General features: G+C 44.4%; 1 protein-coding gene across 1 annotated transcript in view; it reads right to left on the reverse strand.

Moving 5' to 3' along the window:
* Positions 1-13,866, reverse strand: part of abcb6a (ATP binding cassette subfamily B member 6 (LAN blood group) a) — a 43,677-nt gene that overhangs the window by 21,680 nt on the left and 8,131 nt on the right. The window contains 2 exon segments of the mRNA XM_036983062.2: positions 835-978; positions 6,613-7,140. Coding sequence (XP_036838957.2) covers positions 835-978; positions 6,613-7,128 — 660 coding nt within the window. The 5' untranslated portion in view covers positions 7,129-7,140.

Here is a 13,866-nt window from a genome sequence, read left to right on the forward strand (position 1 = left end):
TCACATAAGTTTCCTCCCTCATGATGCCATCTATTTTGTGAAGTGCACCAGTCACTCCTGCAGCAAAGTACCCCACAAAACATGATGCTGCAACCCCCATGCTTCACGGTTGGGATGGTGTTCTTCGGCTTGCAAGCCTCCCCCTTTTCCCTCCAAACATAACTATGGTCAGTATGGCCAAACAGTTCTATTTTTGATCAGACCAGAGGACATTTCTCCAAAAAGTACAATCTTTGTCCCTACGTAAAGTTGCAAACTGTAGTCTGGCTTTTTTATGGCGGTTTTGAAGCAGTGGCTTCTTCCTTGCTGAGCGGCCTTTCAGGTTAGTCGATATAGGACTTGTTTTTACTGTGAATATAGATACTTTTTGTACCCGTTTCCTCCAGCATCTTCACACGGTCCTTTGCTGTTGTTCTGGGATTGATTTGCACTTGCGTGAAAGAACGCGTCTCCTGCCTGAGCGGTGTGACGGCTGCGTGGTCCCATGGTGTTTATATTTGTGTACTATTGTTCGTACAGATGAACGTGGTACCTTCAGGCGTTTGGGAAAACTTCAACTGTATCTGTACATGCATATTACTTCGACTAATCTGTACCCCCGCACACTAACTCGGCACTGGTACACTGTATATAGCCTCGTTATTGTTATTTTATTGTGTTACTTATTATTATAATTTTTTTAGTTAATTTAGTAAATATTTTCTTAATTCCATTTTCGTAAAAACTGCATTGTTGGTTAAGGGCTCGTAAGTAAGCATTTCACCGTAAAGTCTATCTATACCTGTTGTACTCGGCGCATGTGACAAATAACATTTGATTTGATTACTAGATTACCTGGCCAGTGCCGCCCTCCACGTCGCGTTCGTCCTCGTTGATCAGGAGCATGTACGGTCTCCGTGGTAATCCCGGGGCCTTCAGGCCCAGGAAGAAGAGTGTGCCCGTGCCGACGTAGCGCATCAACCACAGAGAAAATTCCACCTGAGGTAACGAATGAAAAATGCTAAGTCATGACTGAACCTTTAACGGGGCAATCTGCAGCTTTGGCTTGGAGAAATGGAACCACTCAACGGATGAAAGGACCGACCATCCATAGTATCAAAATGACCATCTTTTAAGGTTATACACTGTTTGTTTACATTTACAATGTTTCTAAACATTAAAGTAAAACAAGCTCATCTGTTGGGTTCTCATGGGGTGTTACAGTTGAACTAAGCTCATGAGGCATATATCATTTATAATCTTCAAGACTCAATGGGTATACATCATCCAAAAATGGATGTAGCAATTGTAGATTGACTCTTTAAAGGAATCTTGCACTCATAAACTACATTTTAGTATGTTGTCCATTGATAATTCAATCCCAATGGGACTGTTAATACAATACCAAACGGTGAATGTCAGCCGTCAAAATAAAAACATTTTGGAGTGTAGTATTTCTTTAAATAAGTGCTGACTGACAAGCATAACTGCATAAAACACATTTCAATACTCCATTCAACCCATACCATTTACATTTTAGTCATTTAGCAGACACTCTTATCCAGAGCGATTTACAGGAACAATTATGGTTGAATGCATTGCTCAAGGGCACATCGGCAGATTTGTCACCTAGTCTGCTCTGGGATTCGAACCAGCTTCAACTTCAATGTGAGGCCGAGGTTCTCATTCAAAAGTAATTTACTCAGGAGTTGTTGGATCATTCAGGATTGGAGGAGAGGTGAATCAGTGGTTACAGTCAGACTGACTAGACAAAGTAAACTACTGTACACATTATGACACAAAGTAAACAGTGGACTGTGTCATATACTTTGTGGTATAACAACCCATTGGAAGAACTAAGATGGTGAATGCTTGGTAAAAAGCTAATGAAGATGTGTTCAACTAATGCATTCTGAATGCAACTGGGAGACATTAGTAGCTGAGTGGGACAACCAATGACAGACATAGGGAGGGACTAAGAAAAGGCGTGATCTGATTGGTTACAAAATGTTTATTTGGGGGTGTGGCCAGAGGGAGAGGTAAGAAGAATGGCAAGATGGGGCAATGACTCAGCACTTCTAGAGTTACTCATAGCTGACTAATGATAATGGTTCTTCCCCCTTCCACTGCTGTGTCATAGTTGGAATGGCAGTTTCTATTTTAGCAGTCTTCTTGTGAGAAAATGCTTTGTTATATATATATATATATATATATATATATATATATATATATATATATATATATATATATATATATATATATATATATATATATATATATATATATATATATATATATATATACACACACACAGTGCCTTGCGAAAGTATTCGGCCCCCTTGAACTTTGCGACCTTTTGCCACATTTCAGGCTTCAAACAAAGATATAAAACTGTATTTTTTTGTGAAGAATCAACAACAAGTGGGACACAATCATGAAGTGGAACGACAATACAGTGCCACTGACACGGCCTGCAACGAAAACATGCGGTCTCTCCTTCACTGCAGCCGAGGTGAGTAAGACATTTAAACGTGTTAACCCTCGCAAGGCTGCAGGCCCAGATGGCATCCCCAGCCGCGCCCTCAGAGCATGCGCAGACCAGCTGGCCGGTGTGTTTACGGACATATTCAATCAATCCCTATACCAGTCTGCTGTTCCCACATGCTTCAAGAGGGCCACCATTGTTCCTGTTCCCAAGAAAGCTAAGGTAACTGAGCTAAATGACTACCGCCCCGTAGCACTCACATCCGTCATCATGAAGTGCTTTGAGAGACTAGTCAAGGACCATATCACCTCCACCCTACCTGACACCCTAGACCCACTCCAATTTGCTTACCGCCCAAATAGGTCCACAGACGATGCAATCTCAACCACACTGCACACTGCCCTAACCCATCTGGACAAGAGGAATACCTATGTGAGAATGCTGTTCATCGACTACAGCTCGGCATTCAACACCATAGTACCCTCCAAGCTCGTCATCAAGCTCGAGACCCTGGGTCTCGACCCCGCCCTGTGCAACTGGGTACTGGACTTCCTGACGGGCCGCCCCCAGGTGGTGAGGGTAGGCAACAACATCTCCTCCCCGCTGATCCTCAACACTGGGGCCCCACAAGGTTGCGTTCTGAGCCCTCTCCTGTACTCCCTGTTCACCCACGACTGCGTGGCCACGCACGCCTCCAACTCAATCATCAAGTTTGCGGACGACACAACAGTGGTAGGCTTGATTACCAACAACGATGAGACGGCCTACAGGGAGGAGGTGAGGGCCCTCGGAGTGTGGTGTCAGGAAAACAACCTCACACTCAACGTCAACAAAACTAAGGAGATGATTGTGGACTTCAGGAAACAGCAGAGGGAACACCCCCCTATCCACATCGATGGAACAGTAGTGGAGAGGGTAGCAAGTTTTAAGTTCCTCGGCATACACATCACAGACAAACTGAATTGGTCCACTCACACAGACAGCATCGTGAAGAAGGCGCAGCAGCGCCTCTTCAACCTCAGGAGGCTGAAGAAATTCGGCTTGTCACCAAAAGCACTCACAAACTTCTACAGATGCACAATCGAGAGCATCCTGGCGGGCTGTATCACCGCCTGGTATGGCAACTGCACCGCCCTCAACCGTAAGGCTCTCCAGAGGGTAGTGAGGTCTGCACAACGCATCACCGGGGGCAAACTACCTGCCCTCCAGGACACCTACACCACCCGATGTCACAGGAAGGCCATAAAGATCATCAAGGACATCAACCACCCGAGCCACTGCCTGTTCACCCCGCTATCATCCAGAAGGCGAGGTCAGTACAGGTGCATCAAAGCTGGGGCCGAGAGACTGAAAAACAGCTTCTATCTCAAGGCCATCAGACTGTTAAACAGCCACCACTAACACTGAGTGGCTGCTGCCAACACACTGACTCAACTCCAGCCACTTTAATAATGGGAATTGATGGGAAATGATGTAAATATATCACTAGCCACTTTAAACAATGCTACCTTATATAAATGTTACTTACCCTACATTATTAATCTCATATGCATACGTATATACTGTACTCTATATCATCAACGGTATCCTTATGTAATACATGTATCACTAGCCACTTTATACTATACTATGCCACTTTGTTTACATACTCATCTCATTTGTACATACTGTACCCGATACCATCTACTGTATCTTGCCTATGCTGCTCTGTACCATCACTCATTCATATATACTTATGTACATATTCTTTATCCCCTTACACTGTGTACAAGACAGTAGTTTTGGAATTGTTAGTTAGATTACTTGTTATTACTGCATTGTCGGAACTAGAAGCACAAGCATTTCGCTACACTCGCATTAACATCTGCTAACCATGTGTATGTGACAAATAAAATTTGATTTGATTTGATTTGATTTATTTATTGGATATTTCAAACTTTTTTAACAAATCAAAAACTGAAAAATTGGGCGTGCAAAATTATTCAGCCCCCTTAAGTTAATACTTTGTAGCGCCACCTTTTGCTGCGATTACAGCTGTAAGTCGCTTGGGGTATGTCTCTATCAGTTTTGCACATCGAGAGACTGAAATTATTTCCCATTCCTCCTTGCAAAACAGCTCGAGCTCAGTGAGGTTGGATGGAGAGCATTTGTGAACAGCAGTTTTCAGTTCTTTCCACAGATTCTCGATTGGATTCAGGTCTGGACTTTGACTTGGCCATTCTAACACCTGGATATGTTTATTTTTGAACCATTCCATTGTAGATTTTGCTTTATGTTTTGGATCATTGTCTTGTTGGAAGACAAATCTCCGTCCCAGTCGCAGGTCTTTTGCAGACTCCATCAGGTTCTCTTCCAGAATGGTCCTGTATTTGGCTCCATCCATCTTCCCATCAATTTTAACCATCTTCCCTGTCCCTGCTGAAGAAAAGCAGGCCCAAAGCATGATGCTGCCACCACCATGTTTGACAGTGGGGATGGTGTGTTCAGGGTGATGAGCTGTGTTGCTTTTACGCCAAACATAACGTTTTGCATTGTTGCCAAACAGTTCCATTTTGGTTTCATCTGACCAGAGCACCTTCTTCCACATGTTTGGTGTGTCTCCCAGGTGGCTTGTGGCAAACTTTAAACGACACTTTTTATGGATATCTTTAAGAAATGGCTTTCGTCTTGCCACTCTTCCATAAAGGCCAGATTTGTGCAATATACGACTGATTGTTGTCCTATGGACAGAGTCTCCCACCTCAGCTGTAGATCTCTGCAGTTCATCCAGAGTGATCATGGGCCTCTTGGCTGCATCTCTGATCAGTCTTCTCCTTGTATGAGCTGAAAGTTTAGAGGGACGGCCAGGTCTTGGTAGATTTGCAGTGGTCTAATACTCCTTCCATTTCAATATTATCGCTTGCACAGTGCTCCTTGGGATGTTTAAAGCTTGGGAAATATTTTTGTATCCAAATCCGGCTTTAAACTTCTTCACAACAGTATCTCGGACCTGCCTGGTGTGTTCCTTGTTCTTCATGATGCTCTCTGCGCTTTTAATGGACCTCTGAGACTATCACAGTGCAGGTGCATTTATACGGAGACTTGATTACACACAGGTGGATTGTATTTATCATCATTAGTCATTTAGGTCAACATTGGATCATTCAGAGATCCTCACTGAACTTCTGGAGAGAGTTTGCTGCACTGAAAGTAAAGGGGCTGAATAATTTTGCACGCCCAATTTTTCAGTTTTTGATTTGTTAAAAAGGTTTGAAATATCCAATAAATGTCGTTCCACTTCATGATTGTGTCCCACTTGTTGTTGATTCTTCACAAAAAAATACAGTTTTATATATTTATGTTTGAAGCCTGAAATGTGGCAAAAGGTTGCAAAGTTCAAGGGGGCCGAATACTTTCGCAAGGCACTGTATATATCTTTTTTTTACAATCACAACCGTCTTTACGAAATGGGATTCACGAAACATTAAACCTAGCCTATGTGTCTCATTTACGCAGATACAGTATCACATCCTATGGGTAGACTAACTTACTTTTTAGAAAGCCCACTATTACACTTGTGTAATGGAGTGTTAAAACTCAATGTTAAGTTTAATACTAATAGCCAGTAACATTATATGCTAACGTTTTTAACAACCTCTATGAAACTAGGGAGTGAGATGGCAGTTTATCCTCACTGAGGGTTGAGCTGTGGGGTTAATTCAAAGAGGTGAAACGTTTGAACAATGCAGACAGAAATGCAAGGAACAGATCTAACACCATTTCCAACTTAACCTGACAGTTAAACATGTTTTTTCAACACAAATACATTTCTATCGGGAAGGTCCTCTAACGCTACACCCTCCTGAACAGACCCCAGTGCCACGTTCAGTAGGCAAGTTTGTGAAACATTCAGATAGAAATACATTATGTAGAAAAGACGTGTATCTTTGAGTGATACGTAGAGGGAGGAGTTACGTTAGCTCTATTGCTTCTACAATGCAGGTGCTTCTACACCTGCATTGCTTGCTGTTTGGGGTTTTAGGCTGGGTTTCTGTACAGCACTTTGAGATATCAGCTGATGTACGAAGGGCTATATAAATAAATTTGATTTGATATTGGGGACATTCTATAATGTTAAACCCTCAACAATACCACTGGTTCTCTCTCACCTGCTGCTGTGTGTTCTCCAGGCCCCACCACCAGTAGGGGCTGGCCCAGGAGACGAAGGCCAGGTTTTCCGCTGAGAATGCCACAGCCCAGAAGAGCAGCAGCACCGTGCTGTGGCCACGTGTCCGGTCCCTCACCAGCACCCTCCTCCTCTCCAGCCTTAACAGGGCCACGGCCCAGGCCCAGCCCAGCATGGACAGGAGGCCGTACAGCACCACATAGCCAGGGAGCTCCCCTCCCCCGGCCGCCCTCCAAACCAGCCCCCCCAGGAACTGCAGCAGCAGGAGCAGGGAGACTGCCAGTTGGAGGCCATAGAGGCGCGAGCGCGGAACGAACTTGGGCTCCATCTCGGTGCCGTAGCGGCGGTAGCAGACGCAGTGGAAGGTGCCGAAGAAGAAGGAGAGGGTAAGCAAGACGGTGGGCACCAGGGTGAAGTAGAAGCAGGGCGAGATGCCGCCCTCCAGCCAGGCTTCAGAGATGGAAGCACTGGCTTCACAGTAGCTTTGCACTGCTACCATGGTGGCTGGAAGCTGGGAAGACAGGGAAGGGAAAGAGAGTATTCACTATAACAGACATATTACCACATTAAGCCTACACATAGGGCTCAGGATCATCAACCTGGTCCGCATGGATGTTAAAGCAGGACAGGCAAAGGAAATCATACAGTTGACTGCATGAAATTCGTTTTCATGCAGTCAGTATTTTCACCGGATCTTATTTGTATCCTACTCTAAACGGCTATTCGTGATGGAATTCAACTCATCTAACTTCTTTCATTCGTGACAGATCGTTGCTGCTATACCCTACTTAATGAATCAGGGTTAAGAGTAGATTGAATCTCCTTGAAGTGTGTGTGTTGTACTTTGAAGCAAAACACAGCAAGCATTTCTTCCTCGTGTATAATCATTCAACAGACCTAATAGGCCTTAGAGATCCAGGCCAACCCTGCTATATCGGGCTGTGAACTTGACAATATGGTTAGTGCTTCAGTCATGGCTCCTAAAAGCACCCCAGCCAGTCATCTGGGGGTGGGCGGTGGACTAATTCTGATTCAGTCAAGGCACTTAAAACACATCACATTTCATCAACTGATATTCATTCAAAATAACATACTAGAATTAGGTTACAGTGGTATGCCGACAACTGTACCTTATTATCATAACCCGCACAAAACTATTTACCCCTATTACTCCATTGTTTATGCTTTTGTTGTCATATGATATTGAACTTTCTAAACAAATACTTCAGATGTTGTTGCTCTCATGGACTCATTTCTTGAGCACTACAGATATTGTCATGGGCATCAAGATGCATTTGCTCCGGTGGCATTGTTTAGCGTGTTTTTCTTGGTGGCCCGCTCTTTGACAGACAGAACCTATTTTAAAAAATGTGACAACAAAAACAGAGCGTCAAAATAACCTTAGCAATAGAGTTTCTCTCTAGCTACCATTTGTGAGACTTGCCTAGTTAAATAAAAATTGAATAAATACATGTGTGGCGTTATCGGTCTGGCCTATCAAGATAGCTAGCTATCTACATTAGCAAGCTTAGATCTGTTGCTTTTAATACAACACTCACATTCTCAAGACAAGCTGGTGCTGGAAAGCAATTTAGTGAATTGAAGCTCCCAACAAAAAACTCGTTTTACGCAAAGAGATTTTACAAGTCAAAAATAACAATAATGGTCATCTTGTTGTATCCACTTGTAAACTGTTCTTATTCTTCTTGCGGCTTGCGTGGAGCGACGTATTCCATGACTCAGCAATCGGCATTTTCTCACAATGACACAACTGCCTGAACCGGGTCCTAGCGCCGCGTAGAACACGCATGTTCAAATATAATGTTACGCAATCTCATATATGGCCAGTAGATGACAGTATATACAAAGACATCCTACCTCACACAGAAATGCCATCTGAACGCTGGGTCTCGTCATGGCCAACAGACAGGAACAGGCCAACAGTATGCAGTCAGTCAATATACCAATCTCTTAGCAACAGAAAAATAAGATGGACAAGAAAATACCTTTGATAATTCCTATCAAAAGAGGTAGAATTTTCAATGCATTACAAATCAACTTATATTTGTCAATAGCATTGTAAACAACAGGTGCAGAAAAACAGTGAAATGTTTACTTTTCTGCCCCTCCCAACAATTAATTGAGAAAGAAATAGAGAAATAATAGAAAAGTAATAGCATGTAATAATACATGTAATAATAACACAGGGTACTAAACTCAGCAAAAAGAGAAACGTCCCTTTTTCAGGACCCTGTCTTTCAAAGATTATTCATAAAAATCCAAATAAGTTCACAGATCTTCATTGTAAAGGGTTTAAACACGGTTTCCCATGCTTGTTCAATGAACCATAAACAATATATGAACATGCACCTGTGGAACTGTTGTTAAGACACTAACAGCTTACAGACAGTAGGCAATTAATTAAGGTCACAGTTATGAAAACCAGGGACACTAAAGAGGCCTTTCTACTGACTCTGAAAAACACAAAACATCGGATGTTATAGTTTTTCAGGTCCCATTGATAGCATAGTCTTCAACGGAGCCAATAGAACGGAGTGTAGAGGTGGTTGATGTACTCGCTGACGCATTTTCGTCACGGTGTCCGCATGTCGGCCTCTCTTGCACAGTCTTTTTTTTTCAGAGTTTTGGGAATTGGGGCCTGCTCCTCAAACTAATCGAAATCCAAATTGATCACTGTTCTGGTGTCCAGAAGCTATTTTCGGTTATAGGAAACGGTCACGTCTACTCCAAGAGGCGCTCCAACAAGGTGTCATCTGCACGTCCACTTCTCCTGCGTCGGCTGGTTTCTTCTTTTTGGCCAAGACGGATGGTTACGGAGGGTTACGTCCATGTATAGATTACAGAGGACTCAATGAAATCACCTAAGTACCGTTACCCTCTCCCGTTGGTGCCTGCAGCTATACAACAGCTCCGTGGGGGCCCGGTTCTTTACCAAACCGGACCTGCGGAGTGCATACAATCTCACCCGCATCCTGGAAGGGGATGGATGGAAGAATGTGTTTAGCATGATGTCTGGTCGCTACGAGTACTTGGTGATGCCATTTGGTTTAGCCAATGCTCCGTCAGGCATTCATTAACGAGGTATTCAGGGACATGCTGGGACGCCAGACGGTCATGTATATCGATGACATCCTGATCTACTCAGCTACCCTGAAGGATCACATCACTCATGTTCAAGCAGTACTGGAACGCCTTCTGGCTAACCACCTTTTTCTTTTTTTCTCCCCTGGCTAATCACCTGTTCGTCAAGCCTGAGAAGTGCCAATTTCATCAGAAGGCTGTCTCTTTCTTAGGATACCAAGTCAGCCCGCAGGGAGTGAGGATGGATGACAAGAATGTAGATGCAGTCAGGTCAAGGACATTTCGTCACAAGGTTCGACTTCTCGCTGAACTATCGCCAGGTTAAAAAAACACCAACGCCAATGCTCTGTCCCATCTCTACGATTCGGGAGATGGTCCTGTCCAGAATGCACCTCTTATCCCATCCTCCCGAGTCGTAGCGCCTGTGGTCTGGGACATAGATGTGAACATTTGCCAGGCTCAGGGGAGGGAGTCTGCACCCACTAATTGTCCTCCCGAGCGCCTCCAAGTTCCCATAGGGATAAGGGACCGGCTGCTGACCTGGGCGCACACATCTGTCGTAGCTGGACATCCAGGTATTTCTCGTACTACCCAATCCATCTCTGAGAAGTACTGGTGGCCCACCTTGGCGCAGGACATCACTCATTACGTCAACTCCTGTTCCGTATGTGCCCAAACCAAATCCCCCCGGAAGGCTCCAGCATGGAAACTCCTTCCCCTTCCCGTGCCTCAGCGTCCCTGGTCTCATCTATCCATTGACTTTGATACTGATCTCCCCTCCTCTGACGGTTTCTTATCTCCCCTCCTCTGTGGATAGATTTTCTAAATCCTGTCATTTAATCCCTCTTTCTGGTCTCCCTACTGCACTCCAGGTTGCTGAGGAACTATTCCAGCAGGTCTTCCGGCATTCTGGCCTTCTGGAGGACATCGTCTCCGACCGTGGCCCCCAATTCACATCACGTGTATGGAGAGTCTTCATGGAGAAGCTCGGGTTCACAGCCAGCCTCACTTCCAGGTATAGACCTCAGTCCTACAGGCAGGTGGAGAAGATGTTCCAAGAGCTGGGGAGGTTCCTGAGGAGTCACTGTTAGGACCGGCAGGGAGAGTGGGCTCGATTCCTTTTGGCGGAGTACTCCCATAACTTGCTACAGTAGTCCTACACTGGGTTGACCCCCTTCCAGTGTGTTCTGGATTTTGAGCCGTCCCTGGCTCCGTGGACCCCGTCCCAGACTGAAGCTCCTGGGGTTGATGAGGTGCACAAAAGAAGTGTGGAGCAATGCTCACGTGAGACTCCAGCGGTCTCTCCACCATCAAAAGGACCTGGCAGACCGGCACTGCAGTGAGACCCCTGTGTAGCAGCCTGGGGATCAAGAACCAAGAACCTCCCACTCCGCCTGCCCTGGAAGAAGCTGAGCCCCCGGTTTGTGGGGCCGTTCAAGGTTCTCCAGAGGCTCAACGAGGTGACGTATAGGTTACAGCTTCCCAGTGACTACCGTATTTCAACTTCTTTTCATATCTCCCTTCTCAGGTCGGTGGTTCCTGGTTCCCTAGCTGATGCTGTCCTCCTCGACGTCGCCGGTATACTAATCATCGGTCCTGGGATCCATCATTACGCACAGCTGGTATCGATCATTACGCACAACTACACATCATCATCCCCTATATCTGGCACCCCCTTAGGTACTTTCCCCAGTCAGTACTGTTTATGTGTTTCCTGTCTATACGCTACTCGTGTTTGATATATTATTCAACGTTCTGTTTATTATTAAACTCCCCACCTGCACTTGCTTTCCGACTCCCAGCGTATACATCACAAAAACGATGTCGAAAACATTATGTATAAAAAAAAAGTTACAATCAGCACAGAACCCCCCCACGAAATAGAAGATTTGATCAGGAGACCATAAAACGTCAGTTATCCATTGCAGCGCCATTCTTTAAATCACATGTTCATAACACAGCGGTGGTATATATGTAAAATAAATCTACATCTGTAACAGCGGTTTCAATTAAATACATGGGTTAATATGTTGGAGAGGTCGGAATATCTTTCAAACCAATTCAACTAGCATCCACACGATACCTGAAGCACGCGACCTTGCAAGCAATACAATCTGATCAGATTTAGCTAATAATCTGAATGAAACTCTGATTGGGAAACATAGGCCAGCATTTCATATCTTTCACGTCTCTGCTGTGCAAAGACGAACGTTGTGGTTGTTCAGCGACACCTCGTTCCAAACATTAGAAATGAACTATTTACATACATGATTTGACTGTCACATTAGGTGGCTCTGAGAGCAAGGCATGAAGTGGCACAAACTGCTCGGTGTTCTGCGCCAGCTGACATCATGCAGCGGAGAAGCTGGATGTTCCATTGGGACCAGAATATAAACAAATGCATAGAGGGGGCCCAGAGCTCCGTCAATCAGCTGGCGTACGCATTTCTCGGTGACAAGGGAACACAATCCGCCACCCTGCCATTAAGCAGTGTGTCCCTGGGTGTAACGTAGAAAGACAAAAAAAAGGACACTATTACAAAGAGAAAAATCTCAATGACATGTAATTGCTAAAATAAAGGTTTAAGGAAATACAGGCAAGCACCACATTACCACAAGACAAAACAGCTCACTTAAACAAACCTGATGGTCTACTTTCATGTTATAATTTTTTTTGGGGGGGGAAATGTAGTGGAATTGGATAATATCTTAGTGTGGTGTGTGAAGAATCCATTTGTATGAGGTACAAATCACATTATTGTGAATTAGGCCGTTTTTTTGTCTTTAATAACCTTGTAGTTTGGGTTATGATGATAGGGTAAGAAAGTTGTATTAAGCTCACGAGGCATTATATTCAATTAGCTGGGTATATATCATTAATTGAAATGACAAATCAAATGAAGTGCAGGACTTCTTCGAGATTGTGGCTTTAGCAAAATTCCTTAAAATAAACTTAACATATAGGTATTAACAAAATCCTTGAAAGCAATTTTACATGTAAGTAACAAACTATTAACAAGAATCATTCAAAGCAAATTTTACATGGAAGTAACACATTATTAAATTAAATAGAAACATGTGTACATTAAACCGATTTGGATAATTTGAGCAAGTGAAAAAATAGATTAAAATGTTAGTCTTCTCTTTATTCTTCACTTTCTTTTCTCTTCACTATCCTCTCTCTCTCCCCTTTGTTCGCTCTCCTCTTCCACTCTGCTGTTCTGCTGGCAAGCGTCTTGGCTGCAGACATCATGTTCTGCAGGGAAGCCTGGTAACCCTTCCTGGTCTTCGGGGAAACCTGGTAACCTCTCCTGGTCTTCGGGGAAGCCTGGTAACCTCTCCTGGTCTTCGGGGAAGCCTGGTCTCTTCTCCTGTTCTTAAGGTCCACAGTGATCACAGCAAATTCCCTCCGCAGCAGAGCACAGGCAGTGAAGAGTACACAGCATAGGTTGTGGCGTCGATACCAAACGGGTCTCTCTACCATTCAATCAAAAGGGTTGTAGTTATTGATAAACAGACCATGTTCTTCTGGTCAGAGATGAGAGCACACCAGTATCCCCACTGTCCTCCGGTGAGAGGTTAGAGAGGACCAGAGAGATGTAAGGGCGAAATATATTCATTCTGCCCTCCAAATCTTTAGGGAATTGTTTATACTTATCCATACATCTTGTTTCCAGAATAACATTGCCCACCTTTGTAGTCTTTCTCTACCACTCCACCCGGTCATATTCTGGGACATCAGCTGCATGTAAGGGCAACCTCGCCTCAAAACTCTTTGAGGGGCTAAGACTTAGGGCACACCATTAGACCATATGATATGATGACTCTTGATGGCGGCTTCTGCTGGCAATCATAAAACCCTGAGTGGTTGAGCATCGGTGATGGGATGACTAGGGAGTCATTTCCTGACAACATTTCCATCCACAACGTACGATGTCTGCTTCCCTTGATGACTGAGGATTCTCCCCCACCATGTCTTTGTCCCATTGGGGTCAGGGTTGAAACAGGGAAGCACAGCCTTCTCTCCCATATCATGCTGACTGAGGCTGGTCATATGGAGAGAGGATCCGTTGTCAGCCAGCAGCACCCGGCCCCTTACTTCCTCCATGAAGGGCTTTGCGGATTCGTTCATGTCC

The sequence above is a fragment of the Oncorhynchus mykiss genome, chromosome 7, assembly GCF_057628025.1.
Source record: "Oncorhynchus mykiss isolate SJ-2025 chromosome 7, ASM5762802v1, whole genome shotgun sequence".
Lineage (NCBI taxonomy): Eukaryota > Metazoa > Chordata > Actinopteri > Salmoniformes > Salmonidae > Oncorhynchus > Oncorhynchus mykiss.